The sequence below is a fragment of the Lingula anatina genome, chromosome 1, assembly GCF_051362555.1.
Source record: "Lingula anatina isolate TDL-2025a chromosome 1, LinAna3.0, whole genome shotgun sequence".
NCBI lineage: Eukaryota > Metazoa > Brachiopoda > Lingulata > Lingulida > Lingulidae > Lingula > Lingula anatina.
In genome coordinates, this window is record NC_141767.1 from 42,664,440 (window position 1) to 42,692,118 (window position 27,679).

At 37.8% G+C, this 27,679-nt stretch overlaps 1 protein-coding gene and 1 long non-coding RNA gene across 2 annotated transcripts; one reads left to right on the forward strand and one right to left on the reverse strand.

Moving 5' to 3' along the window:
* The first annotated feature begins 2,319 nt into the window (after window positions 1–2,319).
* On the forward strand, window positions 2,320–23,701 carry LOC106175844 (uncharacterized). The gene is made up of 4 exons (XM_013557997.3): window positions 2,320–3,474; window positions 6,619–6,718; window positions 15,017–15,206; window positions 20,723–23,701. Exons 1-4 carry the CDS (start codon window positions 3,006–3,008, stop codon window positions 20,771–20,773), a joined length of 810 nt encoding a protein of 269 aa, XP_013413451.1. The 5' UTR covers window positions 2,320–3,005; the 3' UTR covers window positions 20,774–23,701.
* On the reverse strand, window positions 22,977–27,260 carry LOC147764369 (uncharacterized). Its single transcript, XR_015335481.1, has 2 exons — window positions 25,034–27,260; window positions 22,977–24,854 (listed from the first exon to the last, which is right to left on the reverse strand). It is a non-coding gene; the product is annotated as an uncharacterized LOC147764369 (long non-coding RNA).
* Between the last annotated feature and the right edge of the window lie 419 nt (window positions 27,261–27,679).

The following is a 27,679-nucleotide window of genomic DNA, read 5'->3' on the forward strand; positions in this document are numbered from 1 at the left end:
TGACTTTGATTAACCTTACGTTGAAGTATGGTATGGACTCTTGTCATTTGTTCCATTTTTCTCGGGTGTACTTGTTTCTAAATGTGATGCCATATTGAGTTCCTCTGATTAAATACTGCTTTGCACACATACACCAGAATCCCAACCGAAAATATGAAAAAAAGAAAATCATTGGCCAGTCATATGAAAAATCGTGTAAAGACTTTCAGTCTTCCGTGGTAAAATTCATGCTTTAAAAAGCCTGTTTTCAAACAAACTGCCAGAGTTTGAGAACAGACTGTATTTCTTAATGCGATCACTCACAATGACAATCACTGGCACTGATCACTGACAATATTACAAACGCAATGCGCCCTTGTAAAAAGATCTCCTCTACCACATTCTCTTACTCCACCAACCGCAAAGAGTGATGTTTGAACTTTGTATTCATTATAGTGTCAAGTATTTACTTTTCTATTAGAGAGTATTATTGAAAGCCTGCTTATGATCGGTAATACGCTTTTTAGATTTCAATAAGTGCTATATTGTATTTCAAAAGTAATTTCGAAACTCCTTTGATATATTATCCCTTCATAATGTTTTGTGGACAATTCAACACGCAAAGTTAGGACTATCCCCAGCTGCGCGTCAGTCTCCTTAAGTCCTGTGTCTGTTAATCTTGAAACTGAAATTGTCCACTACATACAATGGTGTGGCTGTAGGCCTTGTCAAAGTGAAGTGGTATTTTCGTTTTAAAGAAACGGAAGTGATTTCCAATTTGCGTGAACTGGCACGGTAGGTGGGCACCTACCTGCAATGAGGGTCAGGGCAAGGAAGTACAGGGATAAACACACGCCAGAAATATGGTTTTCATTTCAGTTGTACTTTACCATCAAACCTCCCCGAAATAACTTCAGATTTATCATGTAAAATAATGACAGTGAAATGCGTTGGTGGGGAATGAATCGGGCTGTTGTTCTGTCCTAGTTTATCATAATTTTCATTACTAACGTGGGACGGCGACTGATTCAACTCTCTAAATCCCAACACTTAATCCCCCTCGGAAAGCAATCCGGACGCCGCGCCGCAGTGATTATCACTTTTACCGCAAGACCGCCCGGGGTAAGAGGCGGGGCTGAGACGCTCCGTAATAAAGAGGTGGGTAGATCATTATAGGTAACAATGGTTGACAATTTCCCACTGGTTAGCCTTTCCATTGAGTACAATTCATCTTAGGGCTTTTATCCTCTTCTTCCCATCCACGGTGCGCACAGGAAATTCGAAAGCTTGCCCCAGTGGTAGTAAGGCCTACTCACGTCGGCCGGGGATTGTCTTGACGGGTGGGCACCATTCATCTGTCCGCCCCAATCTCCCTACTGCTATTGCTGCAGATTCATATATGCGGAATCACTGATCACAACCACAGGAGGCGCAACAATTGCTTCTTTTGTTTCTAGACTATGAATACCTGCTTGCACAAAGCCGGGTTTTATGTGACCGGCATAGCTTCTGTTAAATTTTTCGGAAAATTCCAGCAAAAATATCCCCAGGTACTTTTATTTTAGCGAGTACAGTGTTTGAATTCTGTTGACCTCAATGAAAAAAAATCATCACGCAAAATCTTCTACCCAAAATCTGAATTAATTATTCATAACAATATATCATCTTATCGGTGTCTCGTGGTTTTTCTAGTGCGGCTTAAATGTAATACGGTAAAAAGTCATTCAACGATGGATCATGAGACACTTTTTCACTTCGCCACGGTGACAAAGTATAATCCTCATTCTTTTGTGCTCAGTGCCATTGCTGTGTTTACAAGTTTTGCAAGCTAGAGGGTAGACAAACACCATTTCCTCTCCCGGGCTCTCCGCCTCTATACGGTCAAGTTGACAAAGTAAATGTCCACTTCCAAGGTGGGCAAACACATCGGTGCTTTTCAGACAGTACACACCGGTCGTAGTGGACAAAACACACTGAAGAAATCTCACCGCCAATACATTATCCCCTTTTCAAATGCGAGATATTATTCTCAGTTCCTGTTACGTTAAAAAAAGTGGGAGTACGGTTAGCTAACAAGCTATGGTCGTTACCTTTATTAGTCATTGGTTAAAATCTACCAGCAATAATTATCAGGTGTCAAATCATAATTTCAACGTGTAGACATAGGAGCTTCGTCGGCACTATAATCGCGCCTCTCGTAAGTGTGAGTGCAATATTTGTTTAGATCGGTACACCGCAGTAGATCCCGCTAATAGCCATCTATAAGGACAGGGTTAAATTTGAATTCTTTATTCTTAGGTAAACAATTCCACACACTTAGCAGCGGTTTATCCAAATGCTGTATAACTGCACACTTAATACCTATGACTATTAAGGCGGCGGAATCTCCATTGTTGCGGTATCGTTCATTAAAACTTAACTCTGACGTTTCCTTTCTACGCCCTGATTGGTCAACATTTTTTTCGCTGCGTCAATGAAACTGGGACAATGCCACTGAGAGGGGGAGCAGGAGGAGCCGACGGGCTGTTATGATTGATATTGGCAATACGATAGTACGTTGATGTGGTTATTTTGACATCTGTCAAACATTTCTCCAGCCGCACAAGCAGATAGACTTACAGAAGGCACTAGTTAATTTTCACGCACAATTGACTCAGCGATAGTCCCTCCCCCTTCATGAATACACAGTGCTTATCGCTTAAATAGTGGGCCTGTGCTCACCTGCGAATAGTAGTGTACTGGAAGCAGTCGATCTAATGTGTGTAAATGAATAATGAACTAGTACATGTGATTCACCTGGCTTCTGCATATAGGATAAGGATTGGTGAAATTTGAAGAATAAATCATTGGATGGTTTTTAGTAGGTTTTTTGAAGAGGCCGACAACGGACGTATAAAACCAGGAACAGAGTTCTGAAAGCTTTTAAAGAGGTTTCTATTCAGTGATTGTCAACTTTTAAGAGGAGACCTCAGTGACACCGGCAAAAGAAGCCAGGCACAGTAGAAGTATCTCGCATACAAAGCAACATGTGGTTGTCGAGAGATGTCTTAATAGCCTTCTTCTGGCTAGTGAATTCTTGTTTTTTATCCCACACAACGACTTTTGCTAAAGAGCATCGCGAACGCGGCTCAGCGGATCGCAGTCAATCTCATAAAAAGAAAGAACTCTCCACAGTTAGTAGTAGTAGCAGTAGTAGTAGTAGTTCCATGGACCTCAAATGCCCAAGTTGTGATCAGATTCACTGTTCTCCCAGGAGAGCGTCAAAACTGTACCAGAAATGTAAAGGTGGGGTCACCCTCGGAGTCTGTGACTGCTGCCCCATTTGTGCTAAGGTGGAGGGAGAAGATTGCGGGGGAGAGTGGAACTACCTCGGGAAGTGTGACAATGGTCTGTACTGCAAGCCACGCTCGCTGCAACATTATGACGACCAAGTGGCTTTTCCTGGATACTCCGGGAACAAGATGAACAAGATACCCGAAGGAAAGTGCACGAAAAGTAAGTACAAATGATGGCTACGATGATAACGTAAATAAAAGCATCAAATGTCGGAGTAAATTAGGGTGCTAAATTCCTTTTAAGCTCAAGTGTGCTGATTTTATCTCGTTAATGTCTATTTCTGTTAAGATAATGTTTTCGTGGGTTTTAATCTGACGTTTAATGTTTAGCGGTTGATGATGAATTGTATCAAGCGCAATAGCAGTAGTAGACTTTGGAACCAATACACACCGGACACACAATTACAATACAAGAACACCGCCAACAACGGGTAAAACACCCACACCACAGCACCGCTACACAACAAACATACGTATCGAACTGAAAGACCAATACAGGAAATTCTGCAGCGATCGAAAATCATTGCTGCCCTCCTAGTTACGGGTATCTTACGCTCAGTTGGTCCTAATGACATCATCGTGGACGTTACAACTGTCATGTGCCCCACAGTGATGATGCACTTCAAATTCCTACCTTATCCAACAGTGAAGGAATAGCACAGGTTATCGCTCTCCAAATATGATTGGCACCTCTATCAGCAATGACTAGCACAGGCTAAAATTTATAGAAAAATATCGCAGTATATACACAGTCCGTGATTCATTTATAAGCTGAATTTCTCAGTTGTTAAAATTTTTAGCCCCGCGGCACACCCTGTAACGCCCGACTTTTATCTTAAGATTCAATGTAAAGCAAACAATAATAACAAGTTTACAACGTATAAATACGTGGAATAGTCTGTCCAGTCTTTTAATACTCATTTCTGGGGATGTCATTGCGTGAGGGTACAGTACAAGGTCCTGGTCTCAGAGTAGTAGTCGCAGAGGGTAAAAAGAGGACGGGGACAGTTGAATTGGGACGGGCATTTACCCCATTAACTGTCAATTTAAATGACCATGGTAGACGCTACCTGGACACTCTTAAAGCTAACATCTTAATATCGGCCTGTGGGTCTGGGTCAAATATCTTGAAAGCATACCGCAGATCGATAATAAATAAGTAGAGAATAAACAATTTTATTTACACACGGCGTGTAGACGGACTAATATACACCGGCAAACTCACTGATTAACGCGCCCATATAAACACCACCCAAGCTTTACTCAATAAGGATCGTGAGCAAATACAGGTAAGGACGGTTTTGGATACACACTGTATAACACTGAGTGGTATTCTAGCACGGTAAAGGTCGCAAAAAGAATACTTTGGCCTCCGGCAACGAAAGAGAGAGAAAAAGGCATGTCCTATGCCGCTATTGGAGGGTTTCACGCCCAAGGCTGAAAGCGGGAAGATCAACTATCAAAGTGATCGGCGAAGCATGACCAAGGCGAGCTCAATGAAGTCGTTAACGAATCTTAACTCCCAGGCAAATGGCGTGAACAAATTAAAGCCCGTGTTCTTTCTGTATTAACCCGTCAAGTGTCAACTCCGCCGCTGAACTGCGAGCAACAAGTTCCGTCTCCAGGCCACGGTTCGCACGTCTTCTTTTCCAGCGTGTCATACAGCGTGAAATCCCCACTCTCCGTGCACAATGGTGCGGTATGACCTTACAAGCATGCAATCCCTTTGGTCATTAACATAGGCGTGCTAATGACGCTTAATCTTCCATCTTTTTGTCTGAGGCGCGGTTGGGGACATTGGTGCTTGAAAACTCCAGCTTAGGGGAATTTTCACACTTCAAGGGGACGGGGTAGTATAAATATTTTCACTGCGGCAGGTCCTATTTTATAAATAGCGCGATCAGCAATTCTCGCCTATTTCACAATGAAATTAAATTACTCGGCTATCTTGAATAATTGCAACTCTTCCGACTGAGAGAGTCAGCTGCGATTCCTAGTCGCACACTCCGTTAACTCGCAGTTACTGATCACGGTGACAACCGCATGAAATTGGATTGCCAAGTTAAGTGCTTTTGTGAATGAACTTATCCAACCATGAGGGATTACAGACTCTCTTTTTTTCAAAAAAGAACCATGTTTAAGGTCTTGAATATCGACCCTATCAATCTGAATCACCGAAATAACCACACTTAAAGTATAACATTCCCTTTTTTTCGTTTACTGTATATCTCTGTTGTTTTAACGTGTAGTAAGCAAACGTAAAGCTGTATAACGGAATACATTCACATTTTGATTGCTCCTAATAATTAACCGCAAATACGCCATGGTATCTCTATCCGTATCTCAAGACGATCACTTGAGATACGCTCTTTACGTACAAAGGCTATACGTTTACCCTGCCTTGACGGTCAGAAAAGGACAGCGTTAAGTTTGATTGCTATCTGAAATCAATATAGAGGGAAACGAGAGAAACCGCTGGAATTTTTTATCAACAAATTATACTGTGCTTCACAGGTCTGGGTAGCTTTGACTCCAACCCAACTCGCGACCTAAAATTAGATGGAAGTTCGGCTCCCGCGTGCCACGGGCTCATATTCCTCTTCATGACTTGCGAACCACGAGTAAAATCTGGCATCCAAACACCTGTCTCGTATCAATCGGTGTAAAGGCGACTGATTTTTCTCTGACCTTCTCTAATCTGAGCGAGGTGGAGGAGCAAAAGTTGCAGTTTGTTCTACACTCAAGTATAAAGCTTTGCTAGGGAATTTTTTTTTCTTTCATAGGAACTCTCCATTCATCACAAAACTTTTTTTTATTTCGCGTGAAGTTTTGTTTTTAAAACCCGAACTTAACCCTCTAATGTGTATCAAAACAAGTTAAACACAACATAAAACAATCTTGAGGTTTCTGTAAGCATACGAGAAACGACTTCCGGAAAGGAAAGGATGGTTTTTCCTATTTAGTCTGAATTCGACATTCCTACCCTCCGCAATTTCACGTAATGTGATCTGAGGTGGAAAGTTTTAAGTGTTGTCTCAATAAACTTGATGCTGTGACAAGAAAGACGGTCATTAATGTAGAAAGTTGACTATCTGGTGTTTTCACTATGTTTTAACTTGCTCAAAGCCTCCAGGCCCATGTTTAAGCAGAAGGCATCAGTTTCCATGCTTTTGCAGCAGTTCCTGTAAAAAAAAACGCTCCACATGACATTCCTACACTAATACACGACTCCGACTGTCTCACTTCTGTATTACCCGAAGCTCAAACTTAACACTTGTTGAATGATTTTTCTTTCCTTATTCAGGGCCAGGTATGGTTGGAATTCAGGGAGTCCCGGGGTATTGCCACCCAAAATGTACCCCAGACTTTTGTCGAGATAACCCGAAGGCAATATGTGCTGCTTTGTAAGTATTCATCAGTTTTCAGATTTTGACGACATTTTGGAAGTATGTGAAACATTTTTTTCTTCCTGCTAATATCACCCTTAGTCGTCATATTAATAAGTGCTGGCTTTTGGTGAACCTGCCCGTGTACCATGCGTTGACAGGTGGGATACATGGTCGGAAATTAAAGCTGAGAGAGAAAACACATATGCCTAAATCATTGTGCAAATAAAGATCTGGGTTAAGCTTGACCCTCATTAGTTAGCGTGAAAAAATATTTTAAAAAGAGGAGAGGAAAACGAGAGTTCTATAAATTTCGGTGATTCAGGCAAGAAACTTAGAGCTCGTTGTGATGTTGCTGAAGTCCATAAAAGAACATATAGTAAATAGTTTGCCGGAGAATGCAGCGGTGTTCTTAAGATCCCACACACAGGCGATGATTCGGATTCTCAAATATGACAATTTATCATGACCAACTGGTTTCTAAGGCAAAATCGTCTAAGAAAAGACACGGAACAGTAAACTTTGCCAAATTCCCTCCAAGATAATATATTGAGGTAGTTGCTTTGTAAAGCATCCGTTTACTATGCCCATTTATTATTTTGAAGACTAGTTCGTGAACTATTGGAGCTCTTCTCAGCTCGGCCCATAAAGCAACAGAATAAGGTAGAGAAAAATAGTATGATATCTTTCTATCTTGTAAAAGGATTGATAACGCACTGAGGGGGGTGATCGGTACGTAAGATGTAAACATTCTTCCAACAAATAAATCACACGACCTGATACTCTATGAATCAGAGTTATTCAGAAAAACTATGTACTGAGATATGAACAGCCTGCGCTGGTACCCTGGTATCGGAGATCGAGTCGTAAGCAAACGACATGCACCAAAGGTGCGCAAACCTATTCAAATCTGCTGAAAATCGGGGTGATCATATGTAATCGCTAGATGAAAGAACTGGAGGAGCAATACAGTTACAGATTATCTGGGTGGATCAGGTAGACGTGCAAAAAGTCACTACATTTTAAAGAGGAAGTTCAAAGTTGGTACCCAACACTTAAAATCGATGTCACGCTTTTTTATTGACAAAATTGAATTTATCAGAGCACACTCGTGAAATTAGTTTAAATTTCTTCCAGTAAAATTCACTTTCTGTTTAAATTTACTCCGAATACCAGCGTAACTGTTGGCCGTCCCACGCCCCTTTTTACCAAAACAGATCTCTGACATGTGGTTTCTTTCTCTGGCCGGTAGGCAAGAAGGTGTGTTGTAAGTTGTCCTTAAATCAAACAGGTCTGGAACACACAACAAACTTTTTTATCAAATCTAACGAAATATTATCATTTACAAAAAGCTGGTCACTTCGCATTCCCCTTTTAATTCCAATAAATTAACACCCGGGCGTGTCATTTTATTTCCTGAACTGTAGTTTAAGTCTATCAGTGCAAGAAGTACTGAGTAAATAAAAGAACATGCACTCTAGCAATATCTGTTTCGACCCAGTTGGAAAAATGACTTAGTAACCTCTTCTTGTGTACAGAACACACACGAAGTCGATGTATTTATTTTCTTTCGATTGCTGTATTTTTCTAAAACTTTTTATTTCTGTAACACTAAAGGTCCATAATCGATATTTTATAGGGTGGAATTCAGTTTATAACATTACAGTCTGTAAAGTAATTGGTAGGTGTACGTGCAAAATAAACACGGTTTAAATTTACCGTTGTGAAACATGATAGCCTATGTCAGGCATGGGCCCCCCTTCGATTCTAGACCTTTCCACACCAGCTCCAAATCATAACTATATTAATGCGAACAGTCAACACAAGGAGGGGAAGAAATTTTGACACTTTCCTGAATAAATAAACAAAAACTCATAAAGTAACAAAATCATTAATTCCGCACTTGGCGGGTCATCTCGGTCATACGTGTCCACTGAATCGCTATTATATACCGCGTCATGAAATTTTGTGGCCAAACATTTTTCTGTCCTTCCATATTACTGCTGTTGAACTCTCTTAAATGTACTTTGTAGTCAAGGAAAACAAGTCTTGTTCGAAGGCAGGATTTTTTTGCGTAAATCACAACTTTGATTACATATCTGTTTTCATTTGGCTTTTCGACTTCGGCCATTCCCACAGTGGGTTCTCATTAATGCAACAATTAATTTCCACCATCTAATTCAACCAGGGTAGCGGTGGGTGCTGTGGCTTGCTGCAATTTGTAAAAGGAAACAAAAGTAAAGGAATCTTTTTGAAAATTTATGTTTTCCTACAAGTAGTACCTGCGCGAAGACAGAAGCCCTTTCGCGGGAGCCTGGGTGCCCTAAGGCATACTCCAAACAAGTGACTCATAATACTCCCCAAGGGCTTCATAGAAACGTGTCCCAGTGCCACCCCAAGCCGAGAATTTCAATTGTCATTACACCTGAAGCACGTGTAACGTATTATCGACACCCTGACACAGAGATCATATAGTACGTCACTATCCCTGTGCAAAACAGGAGAGCACGTCAGTAGTTTCCCAACTGTATGTGTGCGAAATCCTTATACAAGTGCGTGCGGGTAGCTATCAGGTGGTATCTTTCCAAGGCCCCTCCTCGGCCGTAGGGGAAAGAGCTCGCCCCTCTCATTATCCCCGTTTTAACTCTCTAACAATCACATCGCACCGAAAGGGGCTGCACACACGGTAGCTCGTTAGACGTAGAAAAGGTTTCATGTTCTCTCGACACGATTTGAAGCTTACTTATACCTAAATAAGAAACGGGTTTTTTGTTGTTCAGGGGCGCCCCGCCCCGCCTCGAGACAACACCCTGGTCGTTAAATATTGGAATCCTTGTTTCGACCCTAACCGTGAACTTTTATGAACTAAGTTTGTTCCCCCATTTTTATCTACGTCATTTCTGCATTTGTATATCATCAGTACTTCAAACACGCCAGAGAGGTCTGTATCGTTACTGTTGCCAGGTAGAAGAAACTTTCCGGAGATCATTATTTTGGTATAAAGGATGATTACATATTAATCGACATGCATATAATTCCACACATTCCTTACTTACATTTAAAACATGTCGGACCAGTGCTTAGGCAATCACTATCAATATTTCTACAAACTTCCACTCAGTATATAAAAATAACAATTGAAAATAGAAGAAAATACCGTCGACTTCCCATGCTGGTCACAAAAATAACATCTCTTTAGTTTGGCTCGCTATTTTAGATTTCCGGAAGAATGTAGTGTACCTCAGTGGGTTTGTAGTTACAAATTGCACAACTAATGTAAACACAGACCAAATGCAATTTTGAAGTCGCGACACCGGATACCCATTTAATAGCTAATTAATATTTGGCCAATTAAGAATCTTGATAAATCCGACATTTGCTCCTCCCTGAGCGCCCGCCTACCCCAGAGAGGAATAACAATTAGCGCTGTTTGAGCCATACCGTAACTTGTGCATTTATTAGCCGAGACGTGACTGAACGGTTCTAAAATTATCCCCAGCTCCCTAAAACAATACTATATCTCATTGCCTTCTGACAGCAGGCTATTTTTACTCAGATTTTTTATCTTAGCTGGTTCTCTTTCCTTGAAATAGAGAGCACTTGATGACTTATTTGATGGAATAATGTAATTACCACGTTGTGGTGCTACAGCTATTAGATATTGACTCGCTTTTAACTATGTAGTCATCGGTTATTTTACTATGGTAAGTGGGAATCCTAATCCATCATGTGTATTGTTGTGTCCCTTAATGCATTGCTTTGTCACTTTAAATTCCCCTAAAGAAACGCGTAAAAGAAATCGGAAACTTTCCCGGGGTATTCCAGTGGCTCAAAATCCGAAAGAAAAGCCAAGAGATGTGGAGAAATGTCCATATCGAATCGAAAACAAGGCATTTTCTTCTCATTCCATCTTATTGATAATGGACATAGACTACCTAGGTAGCTGAACGGACTTTCATCTTAACCGCTTAATGTGTGCACGCAGGTACTCGAGATTCCAACGTGCAATCTCCAAGTCAAACGGCAAAATTGAAGCCGGTGTTTATTTTTCAGTTTGCCTCAAGTAGGTTGTTCACTTAAGCCAGAAACAGGCCTCCTTACACTTCAATCCCCGGAGATTATCGTAGTTTACGTTAGGGCCATTTCGGCAAATTAGCTCTATTTATTTTTTTCGTAATTGTGCTTAGAACACTCAAGTTAAAGATCCGAAAATTTGCGGTGCTGTGTCCGTGAGAACGGCGAACAAACTGATCGCTAATCACCTGCAACTACAAGAAGTAAACGATGCCGTAAGTGCTCAATCATTTAAGAGTTACCCTTTTCACCGCAGTTCCTTTGACGTAGGTCTTTAAATTTTGTCTTTTGTATGGACTTAATTTTCACTTAAGCATTAATTTTGTTGTACACTTACCAAAAACTGATCACCGAACAAGATTTACCAAAATCGTCACGTTCTTAAGAACAGGATTGATATTTGCAAAAGAAGATGCGGCGGCAACAAAATTATAGGTTGAAATAAAGAATAAGGATGTTTTCCCATTAATAGGGTGTAGTCGTGTCCGTGCAGATCACTTTGAGTCGCCAGTGAAGGTTATAATAGTGCGGTGCACGCAACCCGGCTCCCCTCGGAGGCAGCGTGCGGCATATTTGCAAGGGGTGTGGTAACACGATCACACCAACCTGTGTCGGGCAGTGGTATTGTCACAGGCGATAAACCTGTCGTTAAGACAGCTGGAAAGCCCATAGAAGACAAAAACCTCAACAGACCAGAAAGGTGTAGTGTATTGTACGTTAAATATTGTCTAATATTAACGTGCAATTTCCGTTTCTAACATGTCATATTTTTATGAAGCACCTACTATTAACAGCTTGTTTACCTCATCATTATGTTTGGGTGTGGTGTGCACGAGTGTCAATCATATATATATATATATATATATATATATGTAGTATACTCATCTTTGGCCCTCGCGATTAAAGACTTCAGCCCTGGCCTCGGGCAACGTAGCCGCAACAGAGCACTACATACATTTCAAGATGTTTTTTTTTTTCGTTTACGAGACGTAAAAGCAATTCTTGCTAGAAGAATATTTCCTTTTAGCAATAGGACAATCCAAAGCAGTATCGACTTTGCTGCCTCAAAAAGACAATCGTGACACAACGAAACTTCCTCATCTGACTATGAACATTTTAAAACTATAATCAGTAATGCTAACCTGAAAATTATGGGAATACATCAAAGTAGATAAATTACAGGGGCTATAAAGATATATGTGATATGGAATGGGCTATTTTTCAAATATTACAGAAATCTTTGGTATACGAAAGGTATTTTTAACCAATCTATCATCCTGCTTCTTTTGAAATTTCAAAATCATCTCATTTTTACAATGAAAAAGGATTAGTTTAATATCCAAAGAATGCGTTTGTGTTTAAAGTAGGTGGCACTGGAATTCAAACAATTTCTTCTGCATTATTCTTACTTAGGGGATCTTTTGACCGATATCAGACATATCATCATAAAGCAAGGAAGAAAAAGCAAAATTTAGTCCAGGGTCTTATTTCACCAGCGACTTCGCTATAAAAATGCGTCTCTTTTGTTAAATATAATAGCGAATTTAGCGTTATAATTAAAGAAAAAGGCAGCGTTCAGTCTCCATCTACATACTTCGCACGATTTATTGAACCACAAAACAAATGTCGAATTGCACGTACATATGAGAAGGTGTTACTAGTCGCCTTCACAGATATCGGCAGGTGGATGGTGGCGGGGATTGGCAATGAAAGACAAGGCGGTATTCTCATCATCTTCCTTATTTATGATGGTTTTTCCAGGCAGCTGATGAACGCTTCTTGCCAGAAGTTTCATCATATCGCGTAATGCACGCGAAGAATTATATGGCCAGCCATTCGTCTGCCATAGGGGCAAGCTAGGTCCCCATCTCTGTTGGTGACTACTGACATATCTGCCCTTAAAATTAGGGTCTTTTCTTTCCGCTAATTTTGGCAGGTGGTCTCCGTTTAGTTGCCGGGCAATGAAGATGCTCCACCTCTTGTTTTACTCTGGGTATTTAGGCAATAATTTTACCAGATGGGCCACCTTGTGTGGAGGCTGTTGTAACAATTACTTTCATGTGTATATGTGGAGGAATGCAGTGTAGCAGAACTGGAAAAGAAAGATCTACTAGCAGGTGGAACAAACCTGCAACGAGTTAGATATAGTATGGGTTCCGCCTTCCACGTTTAATGTACACACGCTTCCGGATAGAAAACAACATACACACACTTCCAGTTAGACAACATGACTTCACACACCTATGAACATCCTTTTGGTACACGGTGTCTTGCCAAAAGACACAGTCTGATTTCGGGTAACAGGATGGCGACACCACTGGCACTTGTTCACCACCCAGAGAGAAACAGGTCTCTAGCTTGTCAAAAACTTGCCAATTTAAGAAGCCATTCATCCATGAAGGTTTATGGTCCTTAGTTCAATGTTTTTATTATAATTTTGAGCAATTTTGCTGTAATTTATTGTAAGCCCATGCGGTCTGAGGTTGTGTTGCCTAACAGCTGATAGAAGGGTGGTTACAGGAAGCTGTGTCTCTTGCCTCCTGAGAAAAAAATACCCACTAATTCTGGAATGCCTCTTGCGTTCAGATGCGCTTAATTCATTTAAAAAGTGGAAAAACTGCAGTTGCATATTCAGGTACCAATAATCTAAGGTTGAGAAAATATTTAGATAATAAAGCTGCTCCATGATGGAAAGATTCCATGTTAACAGCTTACTTCAACCCAACAACTTTTGAAAAAACAAAGACAGCCACATCCCCTCCCTTTACCTGACCACATTAATTCATTATTGCTCCCTTTCATGACAGAAACAATATGTTTAACAACATCAAAAAATTCACTCCAATTAAGGCACGTCTGGCGATATGTTCTTGCTCTCAGAGTGCTGGAGAGGGCAGAAGGTGACACCTCAGGCTTCTGCCCACCAGAGAGGTGTGACATGGTTATGGCCATTTCTTAAAGGTCAACTTTCTACAAGATAAGACAGATAAATCCTTTCTGTTTTTTCAACTTGACCTGGGCTTTTCTTCATGGTTGATGAAAAGATAGCATTTTATGGCACTTATTCCTGCTTTTAAAAGCTTAGCTTTAAAAGAATGTGTAAACATCCTCTAAATTTCAATTATTTGATAATTTTGGATAGAAGCATGTGGATAATTTTATCCTTCTTTGTTGGGAAGCTGCATCATGTTTATGCAACACAAAAATTCAAGGGTGCAAAAGAAAAAAAAGAAGAAAAAAATAAAACCTAAGAAACTGCTGCTGTCTTGAATTTGCACAAATTAGTGGGAGTTTATGTTACTCCATCACATTATTGAATCCAGTGCAAGGCTTGATGACTTAACCTGACTTTTTGTTGATTCTGCTCCAAGAGGAGATGGGGTTTGATTTGGATGTTGTTATTTGTTGGTACACCAAGATAAGATGGCTGTCATGTTATTCTGGGCCATGTAACTCACTGTTTGCAAATGCGAAATCCTTTCTTATTAGTCAAAATGCAAATTGTTCGGCACAGACAGTTAAGTGATGAGTAGCAAAATCGTATCAAACAGACTCTCAGTAAGACAGTAATGAGACAACTCAACTTAATCAATATCACCCCTTTTTATCAATGTAAGGTAGCCTAGAGGTATACTCCATACTACCTGTGCTTAACTTGGCATTACTCTACAAAAATAGTTACTGTAGGGTTTATGTGTTTTCTTAAGTAAATGCTTGGCTACTGTAAGAACACGTGAGTTTGATAAATTCACAAGAGCCAGCTGAAGACCTTTAAATTCTAAATGATTTTGTGGTGGGATTGTAACAACTTCCAGACTGTATGGCAATAATAGACGGACATTTATTATATGTGCATTATTACACAGCCTGTGCCACTCTGCACAATGAAAAAAAATAGTTCAAATGAAGTAACCAATTCAACATATTTTACAAGATCAATTGAAAGCCGCATTCATTTTTTCAAGCTTTGGTTTATCAATTAAAATTCTTGATGCAGTGAAATATGTTCTAAGCACTATTTACATGTATTTGGAGTGTAAAGCCTGAACTAATATAAGCATTCAAATTCTATAATTCACATTTAAGGAGGAAACTTTTCACTTGTAACTATTAAACCAGGTGCCCTTATCCATTTCATACATATCTCCAAGAAAGTTTTTTTTTCTGTTTCCTTGCCTATTCTTTGCTATTGTTATGGTTTCATTATTCAACTCAAACATGTAATCATTTTACTTCTTGCAGTGATGTAGCAGAAGTTAAGCAAAGTTGCCAAGGTGAATGTCAGCATACATCCTGTATGGCCTGCAGATTTGTCAACGACGAGCCAGACTGCGGAAAGTGTGCCAAAGATGACTTTGGCTGCATCAAAAAGTTTGCAAAATGCTACAAGAGGCATACATGTACAAGAAACAAGTTTCCTTGTAAAAAGAAGGTCAGTAACTAATGCCAGCTTATTTTCTACCAACAAGGCAACCAAATTCCTGATAAGATAATAAAAACAACCCGTTCAACATTATCAGGAAATCTTAAATGGCTGTGATGAAAATCCATTTCCATATGAACCAACATTCAAAAGGTTCCAAAAAGTCACATTAAGTTCCTGAAATGTGAATCCCATGAGAATCTGCAGAGAAAATCCAGTGATCATAAAGAAATCCCATCTCAGGTTGCCCCTGGCAAATTGCTGTCATGTCAGCGGGGGCAATGGTGTGGGAGGGCATCAAAGTTAAAGTACAAACACACAACTGTCTTGCAGCATAGTAAACTTCATCGGAGCTCCCAACATGAAAGTGTTTATGTAATTCCCAGCCAGCAAGAACATGACAATAAAATAGATAAGGATGGAATAGTTCTTCTGGAAACTCTACTACCACTACTACCAGTGTACTTTAAAAACCACACATTGCTAGGGGGCGGTGATTTTTCATTGGTACTATGTATCAGTCATTTTCCAATATTGTTGTATCTTTTCACATCTAAATCTTAAAATGTGACAAGTCACCTCAAAAAACATTTACAACTTCTTGAAAAGAAAAATCCCTGCCATACTTTGTCAAGTGACATGTGATTCGAGTCCCTCGTTGCACTGGTGGAAATAATCAAAGGCAAGGTATAATCTATCTCCTGCCAATTTTTTCACCGAAACAGAAGCATAAAACCACTTCAAGAAAGCAAACAAGTGCTATGTGCATACCATTATGGCTTTTCCAGCAGGTCTTACAATTAAGAAGACTCCTCCTTTTTTGGAATCAGGGCAAAAAAAGAAAAGCAATGAACTTTGTGTTAGCTAGTGAATAGTCTTTACAGATGAAATCTGGTTTTTTATTCCCCCCCCCCCCTTCTTAATCTTAGGCAATTGCTTTCTTATTCCTTATCATATCCCCATTAAGTCAAACAAAAAATCTCACTGCCAGCCTTGCTTGCATTTCTCAGCAAAAAACACATCTCAACTAGATCTTGAATATTGCTTTAAGATAATTCCCCAAAACAATAGTTCAAAACTATGAGAAACATTTTTGAGGTCAATGTTTTCAAAATCACACAGATTACTTACTCAAAATTTGCTTGAATTACCAAGAAGCAGGGCCTGGAGGAAATAAAGCCCCCATTAACACATACTTGCTGGAAGAACTCTGAACTTAAAAAAGGAGTATATATATATATATATCATATGCAAAATTTAATTCATTAGAGAAAACTTTGTTGTATTTCTTGTAATCATAACTGTTTGCTGTTCTCTGTTATATTTAGACCATAGATGCATTCTGTTCTATTCACAACTGTATTTAAATTCTCCTGGATCAAAGAACAAAAGAAGGGCCACAATACCACATATCACTTATTGCCTTTTCAGTGTTTAATGCCAGATCAATGTGTAACATATACTCACCTGTATCCAGATGGTCCCTACTCCCCCAATATCAGGATTTTGCATTTATTTTTTCTGATAAATTGACAACCATAAAAGGAGCATCCCAAATCCAGTTATCAAAAACTTTCATAAAGGCACATCAGGCCACTTTTTGAACACTTCACAGACTGACAGACACTCTTTTTTATCAAGGAACCCACTTGACAGAACACGGTTCGTTTTACAGCAAAACAAACATGCCGTTTGTCCAGAAAATGGAAGAAAAAACTTCATTTCTTCCATTTACTCTTTTGTTTCTTGATACAAAAAAATATCACGACCCTCCCAAATACTCTGTTCAGTTAATTGCTGCCCAAGATTTTGTTTAAACATGCATTTTTTCCCTTGAATTGAAGAGTGTGCTTGAAATGAACTACACAGCCATAAAATAGAAATATCTTTTCCAAAAGACAGATGTTGATAAACACTCCTCCTTGCCTAAAGACTTCTGTTCAGCTTATTCAAAGAATTATCTTATGGCAATAAGTCATAATAAAAAATATTTTATTGGAAAAAAATTATGTTTAATGATGGTAAGCATATAGAAAATTTCCATTTAGGGGTTTACATGTATAATAAATATTATTATGAAGCCTTTTTACTGCCAGTATGTTTCACTTTTAATACTTGAACTTTTAATTATCTGCAATTTTTAGTAGAAAATTCCTGGTTGGCAGTTGATTATGGCTTCTATTATTACTACTTTGAAGAAAATGATGAGTTAGGACATAATATTTCCCACTAACTACATTTTCAACATTTACAGTAACAAAAATTATTCTTTCTCTATACAGGTTAAGTTCAAATGCAAAGTTTATTTTTGAGTCAAAATCTCCAAAAATACCATCCATGCTGAAGAAACCCAAACAGGGGAAAAATTTTCCAGTAAAAGCTGGAGGCAGTTTCCATTCAGCTCCAGAACAGAGCAGGTGCCTGCTATTTAGTAGAGTCATGACGAATCTGTTACAAATCATTAAGGCCAATTTGAGTTGTGTGTTAAATACAGGATCAAAGCCACACAAGTGAATGTGATCCCAACGAAAGGTAGTGCTCCCTGTTGCATCGGCACGTTAATGCAACAATCCCCTTTTTTCCTCAACTTGGCCCAGTCATGTTAAGTTTGCAGCTATTAGTATAACACACTGAACACAAAGAGCCATAGGCAAATTCTGTAGTGGAAGTCAATGCAGAGAGCACTCCTTGTATCAGCTTGGTCTCCAGAGAAGTTTTTTACCCACCACTCGGATTAGCTAGAGACTGACACAGCAGTCGTCCTGTTTACTCGTGAAACAAATTTCTGTGTCACAAATGGAATGTTTTTCTAGGGGATAAATCATACATCAACAAATGGACCAATTAAATGTCAAGGTTGATCAGTCAAATTAAAGTTAATGGCTAATCTTGTAGGGGCATAATTTGAGGAGTTTTTTTCAAGGCATCCCATGTCTTACTAAAAAAATTGACTATGGCATTTTGATCTTTGAAATACAACATGAAAAATGTTAAATAATGAGGAGGGTGAAACTAAACAAGTGTTGATTGCTGGGGAGATCTTTGATGTTGCTGTGCTTCACTGAAAAAACAGTGATTTAATGAAAAAAAAGGTGAAGCAGGTGTCCCAGAAATATAAAATATTAATAAAACGTTGAAAGATAGCGCCGTTGGATTCAGACGGGGAGTGTAGAAAGGGAGGCTAAAAAAGAAAAAAATAGAAATAGCACTTTATGTTGGTTAGACCTCTATGCCAGGGTTTTCACCTTTAATATAAGTCTGAGGCTGTATATCTATGTTAAGTAGCACTCAGATATATAACATGCTATGTACATATAGAGAAATACCATACCACATTAAGACACATTTTAACCAGGCATGATTCTTAATGCAGGCATTACATTCTCCTTAAGTGTGTGGAAATATGATAGTAACATAACAAAAGTTTGATAAGTCTCTCAGGCGCTGTTGTACAAAAGTACAAACTATGGACGAAAAAGGATTTTAAAAAGCAGTTTAGTGAGGTGGATTAATAATGCCGAGGTAATGGTAATCACATTCCACCAGTCATAAAGGTCAGCTACCAAAGCACCAGACAGCTTGGACCAGCGACTGTTATTTTTGACCCCAGCTGAATTTTTGCTATGTGAGAAAAAAACAAGGCTCAAGTTGATATCAAAACAAAGGCAATGTATACCTGGATGCTTGCTGTTCTCTGAGCACCTGATGCACAACAAGCATTGGTCTCCAATCATATTTTCTATGGAAGGGTTGTGGCAGGAGAGGGGGTGCAGTGGCTCCAAAAACATGCTACTAACCCTCTGCACAAAGTGATGCAAATGAATGGCCAATAACCAAGTCTCCTGTGGACTTTTATTGATAATGCTTTTATTTGTCTTATCCTCCAAATTATTGTTATGGCTTCATCTCAAAATTAGAATTTTGTTGTAGACTAAGTCCAGACTTGAATTTCTAAATGTAGAGTCAATAATGGCGTCATAGCACCAAGAATAGAAAGAACATTGGCAGTAAAAACCCCATACACTTACTGGCATGCATATGCCATCCATTGACAAAATATGGCAGAAAAATTGATGAGAACACTAACCACTTGAAATAACAGCCTACGTTTGATTTATGGAAGAGAATGATTTGTAGAAATATTTCAAAATCAACCAACTTGCATTTCAAGCTTTATTAAGCTTGTTTTTACTGACTTCATCTTAAGATGAGGAAAGTTTCTAATTTTCCCCCAATCTGGCATGTTTAAATATAGAATTCAATCAGGAAGCCCTAGTAGGCTATGTCCAAATGATATAAATTAAAGATCTGCTGCTAAAATATATAAAACATATGCAGTGTACAGAAGTCCCATTTTTTTCTTCATTTTCCCTGCACATCATCAAGTGTCTTTATATAAACATGCAATTGGCACGTTGACAAAGATCAAGCCCCTGACTTTCTTTGTACAGGTGTTCAAGATTTTATACAAGGTTATCCTGTCTCCATGATTGCTTGCCCCCACCCTCAGACCCAGGTGCTTGTGAAAATTTGTTGTACACAGGAGCAAGTGAATGGTGAAAGGCACTGTTAAATGAGACATAAAAGCATCTCAAGATGTCGTTTCTGCATCAGTAGACTGAGGGTAGAGACAAACAGGTGGAGAGGTTTCAGTGGCTAAAATGATCAAGCTGATGAAAGAAGAAAATTTTATGGGGATTTTACTGACAATTTAAGACATTGTGTAGATAGTGACAGACGATCATAGAGAGGAGGGGGACCGGAAGGAAGTGCCAATGTTTAAGTCTTTTATTGCCCTCAAAGATAGCAGGAATAATGAAAGATAAAAAACATCCTCTTAATGACGAACAATTAAGCTGAAATTCTAGAAACAGTCACTCCTTTATTTTCTCCCATACTCAAAGACATACAAATCTCACAAAGGGTTTCTTTCTGCCAGAAAAGCTTTAAAATAATGGTCACTGAAGATTTAGAAAAAAACTAAACATTTCATCAACAATGTAAATGATATCATAGTGAATATGTTGCATAATGAGATCCTAGCATTTTATCAGATCAGCTAAATGGCGGGGTTTTAATGTTTTTATCACCTCTCCAGCAATTTGGTTGCCTGACATTCGGTGCTCATTCAAAGCACTTTCATGGAAGAATAACTGTACAAAGGAGATACATATATATATGCACACCTTTTAATAATAAGCACAAGATCTCCCTGTCAATTATAACAAGGAAATAATTAACTTAAGTTCAATATTGCTTTGTAAGGACATTTTGATATCTGTTGAAGATTTTAATCACTTTTGAAACATAAGAATTTAATGTTAAGAGTAAATAATTGACAGTTTGGCATACTTTAGAATCAAATTGTTTTCGTGTTTGCTTTTTCTATCTTGTTTTGTTATTTTTTTATATTTTCAACATGTGTCTGTCATTGTTATTCCTGCTTCATTTGTTTTTCATTTACTTCTTTTTATTCCCAAGTTAGAGTTTGTTTATATCAATGGCAATATTTTTTATTCTTGCAGTTTAAAGAAAATGGAAAGTTTATGTGTGCAGTACCCGCATGTTTGGATTAAGTCGCAATATCAGCTGAACAAGATCCACATCACAGAAGATGAGCTACAATAGATTTGCCAAGAATGCAAAACTGTCCACGAGTGTTAACTTATTTATTCCCTGAAGTGATGACAATGACAATATTCAATACTGTGACAGGCTGATACCAGTGACAATGATGGGGCAGACAAGGATGGGTATTTGTGATTCAGAATCACACACCGTGTCAAGAGTCAAGGACACAAAGGCATCGCACCAATGCCTCTTTTGCCAAAGAACATTCTCTGAGAGAAATGGAGTGTTTTACAAATGACATCTCGATCTTTTGTCACTTTTATGTATATCTGACTGCTGGACTTGGTCATCAGTAATGATGTTGGACAACAATTATGAAATTTTAATCAAAAGAAGAAAAAGATGTGTTATAGAGTATATTTTACATTGTGGTGAGAGACAAAATTGATGTTACACAAGTGAAATTCACTGCAGTTTACATTCCTGCTCACAGCCCCCCCCCCCCCCCCTCCCGATTGTCTGTGATCTATCATTAAGCAGGAATCTTCATAAAAAATCAATTTTTTAAAAGTACTTTCCTTATTTTCCTTCAAGTACAGGGCATATGCTTTGATCATAGTATCCTTGGTTTTGTTGTGCAAAGTGTGCTTATATTACAAGTTGGGCATGTCAACCTGAAACATATCAGGTGAAATTTGTTGGTATATAAGTGCTAGATGTTAGCTCAGAGGCATTCAGGGGGTGAAATACCTGCATTTTTGATGAAGAGAATAGCGCCATACTTGCCTCAGCAGGAATCTCATGACATCTGTGGCATTGGGGCTATGTTCAGTCAAGTTCTTCAACTAAGTCTGCAATGCTACCGCCAGTAGGGATAAAAACCTGAGGTGCTGCTTTAGATATCGACTATCTACAGAATCTGTTCCGAAACAATTATATTTCTGGTGTGAAAGGCTTGACATTTCAGAAATATGATTATCATTTCTGCAATCAGTCATTGAATGTGCTCTATTTGGTCACTTGTCCTTATTTAAAGACTGTCCCCACCCTAAGTTGAGCTAAATATAGGATTTCCCGTTGTCCTTGTTTGTCTAAACCTCAGATTTTTATCCCATTGAACGTGATCTTGGTACATCACATGCTGTGACAGCATAAGATTTTGTGTAACAAGAGGCATAATGCACTCGTTTTTCTATAATCTGGATACACTAAGAGTTTATCTAGACATTTCCTTACTGAGGGTGGTAAATTAAAGGCAGAATAATGACCTTCAGAATATGGCCACACCTCAAATACATCTTTGTTAAGGGTAAATACTCATGGTGAATATTTCTTAAGGCCACATTTTTTTTCATGGTGGCAACTTGATAAAGTATGCTTAATAAAGAAGAACCTGTTTTGAATGTTCTCTAAGAACATTTTTTACTGATCGGTAAGGTATCTTCTATAAATGTAACACTCCAAACCAATGTAGAAGTTTGTACTGAACCACAAAACCACCTCTGTAACAGGTATAAGATGAAGAAGACTTGTGTTAATTATGAGATTATTGAAAAAAATCAGAGAATTAACTACCAAGCCATTTGCCTCACCTGATCCTGCTCACCTAAGTACCTTATCTAAGCAGGGGATTAACTGGTCAGATATGGTAAAAGGGTCGGCACTTCAGTTCTTCACCTAATCAACAAACTGCACTGCCAATTCAAATAAGCAGGGAAGTATTTAATTCCATATATTGACAATCATGTCATTAGGTTTGACATTATGTCATCATTTTGCATGATTACTAGATAATGCGTGTAATATGAGGGATTTTGATGGGAGGGATGTGTTGGCTGTTAACCGTTAACCTGTGATCCCAAGTGACGGGACGGCATGGCAGGAACGACATGGCTTTATCACCATAATAATGTGTACAGGATTTATACCTCAAAGTCTTGGGAGGCAATTAAATCAAACCTGAGTTAACACAGAGGTGACAATTACAATAAGCAATTATTTATCATTTCATCAAACTGATACGGCACAATGTACAGACATGATACATTGATAATATTTTAGACAGCTAAAAGTCAAATCATGTTTGTACATTGTCAAATCAATCATCACAGTGAATATCATTTGTATAGTCAGCGAGATGTGATGTGTAGAAAAAATTAGGTTCATCTTTTCAAAATGTATCTTTTAAGCAGAGAAGAAAAAAAAACCTTGAGTGTAAAATTATTTATTGTCATTTCAAAATCTTAGTGCTACAGTTCCTCACCCAGTATGGTTTATTGACTGGATTATGCAAAATTATCGACATTTTTATCACTAAATTATGATTTTTTTTTTAGAAAGTTTGAAGAATACGCCCTGGCAGGCAGAGAACAATGCACAAGTCACTGCTCACAGCTAGTTTTTCCCAGACGCGGTTATTTTTAACCATGATAATCTTTTTATCAGTTGCACAAATGGCCTCCACCACACATGTACTCAGTGCCAGTTTTAGTTTGTTTTAGCAGAAACAAATGTTTTTAAGACCTGCACAAGGTCTACAGCATAAGAATATGTAACACTATGCAAATAAATTGTCACCAGAAATGCAGATTAGAATCATGTAGTTAAGGTTAGTAATACCAAATCAGACCATCAGCAATATGCATGCTATGAAAATACTTTCAAAAAAGTTGATATTTTTCAAGATTGGATGAAAGTCAGAAGTATGCGTTTTTGCTCTAAGAAGTCGATGCTAGTCCTGCCTGAAGTGAGAAATCACAAATTGTACAAAGTGTATCATACATATAGCTGTGTACAGTAGTTTGTATGTGCTAGCTGTTTTGTGTCACTTTTTGTGTCGATATGTTATTGTTCTTTATTTAAGTTACCATGTAACAGAGTCTTATTTATGTAATATATTCTTGTACGAAAATAAAAAAAGACCTCGAAGTACATATGGGCTTATTTGTGTTTCATGATAAAACATGCTTGTCACAGTTTAGTTTAGAGATTACTGGCCATAAATAGGCCTTAGCATTACAAAACTTTCAAAATAAATTTGAAATAAAAATTTTGATTTATTTAAAATCATTACTTTGAATGTGTACAAAAATGCATTTGATTTCACGCAGACAGGTGATTTGGTGCACATGTAGGAGGGAGGGGGGAGATATGAGCATAAGTATCACTCCATTAAATTTACAAATTAAACAGGAGGTCAACGGGTCAAGACGCACATCAAGCAGATAAACAATCTTACCAATGATACCTTAGAGTATTATGCTATAATTAATTAAAGCACAATCTTGGAGATTTAGGAATTTAAGATCTGTAAGGTACCCCAACATGTTCTGTGCATGCACTTAGATACCACAAGCAATGTTACACCTATCTTTCTAGGCACATCATAAATATGAAACAAAATTTAGTGTAAACATAAACAAGGTGTCTGCAGAGGAAGTCTCAGATAAAGCAATCTCTTTTCTTCCAGGTTAACTGTTTGAAAAATCAGAAATAAAATTTAATTTACTGCCACTTCTGCAAAAACTCATTTTAAAGTAGGACTCACAAAGCAAATGTTAGTTTGATGTTTATTTACTGGGTCCTAGTTAATACTGACCATATCAGTACAAGTGGAACTCATATATTAAAAAGGTTGTTTAGCTTAAGGTGTCATCCCAAGATCAACCTAAAACATCAGGTGAACTTCCAGCGCTGCCTATAGGTAGAACTACACTAAACACTTCTTAACTTTGAAATGTGACATTAACTAAATCCTGCTGCCTGGTTAAGTGATACAAATGAGAGGCACTCCATACTCTGCTGGATGGGGTCACCCTCACAAACTACATCAGACACTCATCAAATCACTCTACAATATTTACTGCTGGAGAGGTTGAAATTTTTTTTCTCTCACAGGGACACAGAAAAAACCAAGTGATCCCCGCAGCAGACTTCCAGGCTATATGTCATGACAGCTCAAGACCTCAAGGTGCAACAGGTTGAAATCTTTGATGTCATTCTCTTCAAAGCTTCAATAGCAGTTTCCTAAGGGCTCTTGAGAAATATCCCTTGCAAAGGAATACCTATAGAACCTATACACACCACCTGCAAACAAATTTTTACGTAAATATAAATAAAATTATACACTGTAACTGACACTTCATAAAGAGCCATGGCATTAAAAAAGATTTCACAACGAGAAAAGATTAATAACAGACCAAATATCATGTTAAAGAATAGAGATGAAATACTTTAAGAATACTATTATAAGAATATCCTTTTACCTGTGATTTACACAGGTACATATCACCCATATACGCCTTTTCTATTCAAGAAGAGCCCTGTAATTTATAAATGTCAAATTTCAGAACATTCAAATATTGTATTAAATAGCCAATTGCTTTATTTGAGGAAAAATACAGGTGCCATACGTGGTAACTGTAGGTTTGGTATTTTATAATAGCATTGTTAGTCTTGATACCTGTCTCCCCAAGATTTTCCTTTGAAGTACATTCATGGCTGCCAAATTTGTGACATCTTTGTACAAGTTGGAAATTCTTCCCTGGGAACTTCATGATCTCAGATTGCATCATTAGATTTTCAACAGATAGCTTTTTTTTACGGGTAGACCACAGTCATTTGTATGTTTGTGTGTGCGTGATGTGCATGCGTGCTTGAATGTGCGTGTGTGCATACATTAACACACAAAAATTTGTTGAAATGAAATATATTTCAATTCACAAAGAAAACATACCTTAGTACATCTTATTTTGTATTTTTCGACAGACACACAGCAGATTTAAGCTGTTAAAATAATATAAATCAGATCAAAGACCATCATAATTGAGAGAGGTAGTTAAAGTGTCAGTTAAATGTAAGAAAATTGTGGTGTTAGCTGTTGGCTAAATTCAATAGTGTTATGATGTAAAGAAAAAATGGCAATAATAATGCACTGCACTATTCAACAGCAGAAGTTTAATTGGAAATGTAAGAATAGAAAGTGCAAAATGTTGAGATCCAGGTAAAATACAAGTGAAATATATGCCCGTGGCAATCACTGCAGTTGTTGTAAAATTCTTTAGAGAAAGGGTAATCAAATTATCTTTTTTATTTTTATTCCATATGATCTTTTATGGTTTTCTTTGATGTTCTTGGCAAAAACGGTCACAGAGTGAACATATAAACTATCCCAGATTCAGACATTTATGACTATATAGTACTTGAACCCTCATGACATTCTTTCTCAAAGTTATTTCAGCAAATAAAAATATCACCAAATAAATCTTTCACCATTTTGTGCAAACTTGTCATTATCACTAACTGAATTTTCATATTATGCAATCTGTGTAATCTCATTCGAAACAGTCCTTGAAACATTATCAAAGGCAATAATACTTGGTTATATAGAAAGAAACATATTCAAAAGTTCAAGTGCAGTGAAAACAATTTAGACATGAATAACCAAAAGGCAATTTATAATCCATTAGTTCAAATGGTCAGTACAAACATCCTCTGACTGGACTGTTCAAGTCAGGGGAGTAGATTAAGAGATCATATCCAACTCACTGGCTGTAAAACTGACCACAAATATACTCTTAAAATAATCCCAACTACCTGTGGTCACTTGACCAATCCCCAAGTTGGGTAATTCCAGACATTTCCTTCAAACAATGGTCATACTTGCTGCTGCCTATGTTAACAGCCATTATTTATGTTCCCCATCATCTGCTTCTCCTTTAATTAAGTTATTACAATTTAATTCATGAAAATGGTACTCACTTAAATGACTTTGCTATATCTTTTTTATCCTTATTTTCATTATTTAGAGAAAACAAGCACCATGATGTATTTCTTTCAATCAATTATTTCCTTTTTTGTAAAGACATGTTCCCTTTATGCTACATTGTAATGTGCAAATCAATAGTAATTAGTGCCTCTGGAGCTGGCACATTGGTAATATATCATCCTGAAATGAAAGTGCACCACCCTTTTCTTGTCTAGGTCCAACATGACTACCCTATTCAAGTAAGCATTAAAAACTAAATTGCAAGGGCTGTATTTTTTCTCTCTTTTAACTTGTATACCTGAAAAGGATCTGCCATAAATAACCTTCAGATGATTTGTAACAAAATAACCATTTTTGGATATTTTAGTACAGAGTATGTATTGTTACTATCATTTTCATCATACGAAGATACATATTTTAATCCTAGTGAACAAAAATGATAAAAGCTTTTGACAAATTCAAGCATTTTAAGAAAATGAAAAATATCCAAGTAATGATCAAAGAAATCAAAGGTTTAATGGGAAAAAGAATGAACTGCTTTCCCCTTGGATTAAGTTTATTGGGACATATCTACAACTTAATCTCCTGGGTAAAATTAAGCTATTAAATATCCATCTCACAAGTTCACCAAGTTTGACTTTACAACCACTGAGACCAATCAAATGAATTATAGAAAATTGTTTTAATGAAATTCTTAACTAATAAACATTGAGAATTTAACCAACCCTTGCTGTTACAAAGTAGATTTCCTGGACCATTTGTCTAAATTCAGGAACTCTGATATGGAGTTGATATCATGAATTTTTAAAAAAAATGAAAATACACATCTGAAACATTTGAAGAATAGCTTTCAGTACTAAATCACTGGAAATGAGGCTTTCCATAAAGACACAACTAGACACCCCTTCCAGATAGACAAAAAAAAATCAAGTAAATATACTTATCTGAGATTTCTGAATATTCCCTATTAATTATTCTATCAGAGGTATTTACCACAACAATTTCATAATGGACTGTTGTGCAGGATGATGGACACTTAGATCATCATGTATATTATCTTCATCTTTGGAGATTCCAATTTTTCCTACCCTGGGGAGGTCTACCCACCACTTCCTGGGCCACTGCCATTTTTGTGGTAGCAATT

Bases quoted from the DNA above. Each gene is read 5' to 3' on its own strand.
- LOC106175844 (XM_013557997.3), top strand. From the start codon at position 3,006: ATGTGGTTGTCGAGAGATGTCTTAATAGCCTTCTTCTGGCTAGTGAAT. The intron at 6,719-15,016 runs GTAAGTATTCAT...TACTTCTTGCAG, and splicing joins AAGGCAATATGTGCTGCTTT to TGATGTAGCAGAAGTTAAGC. The intron at 15,207-20,722 runs GTCAGTAACTAA...TTATTCTTGCAG, and splicing joins AGTTTCCTTGTAAAAAGAAG to TTTAAAGAAAATGGAAAGTT.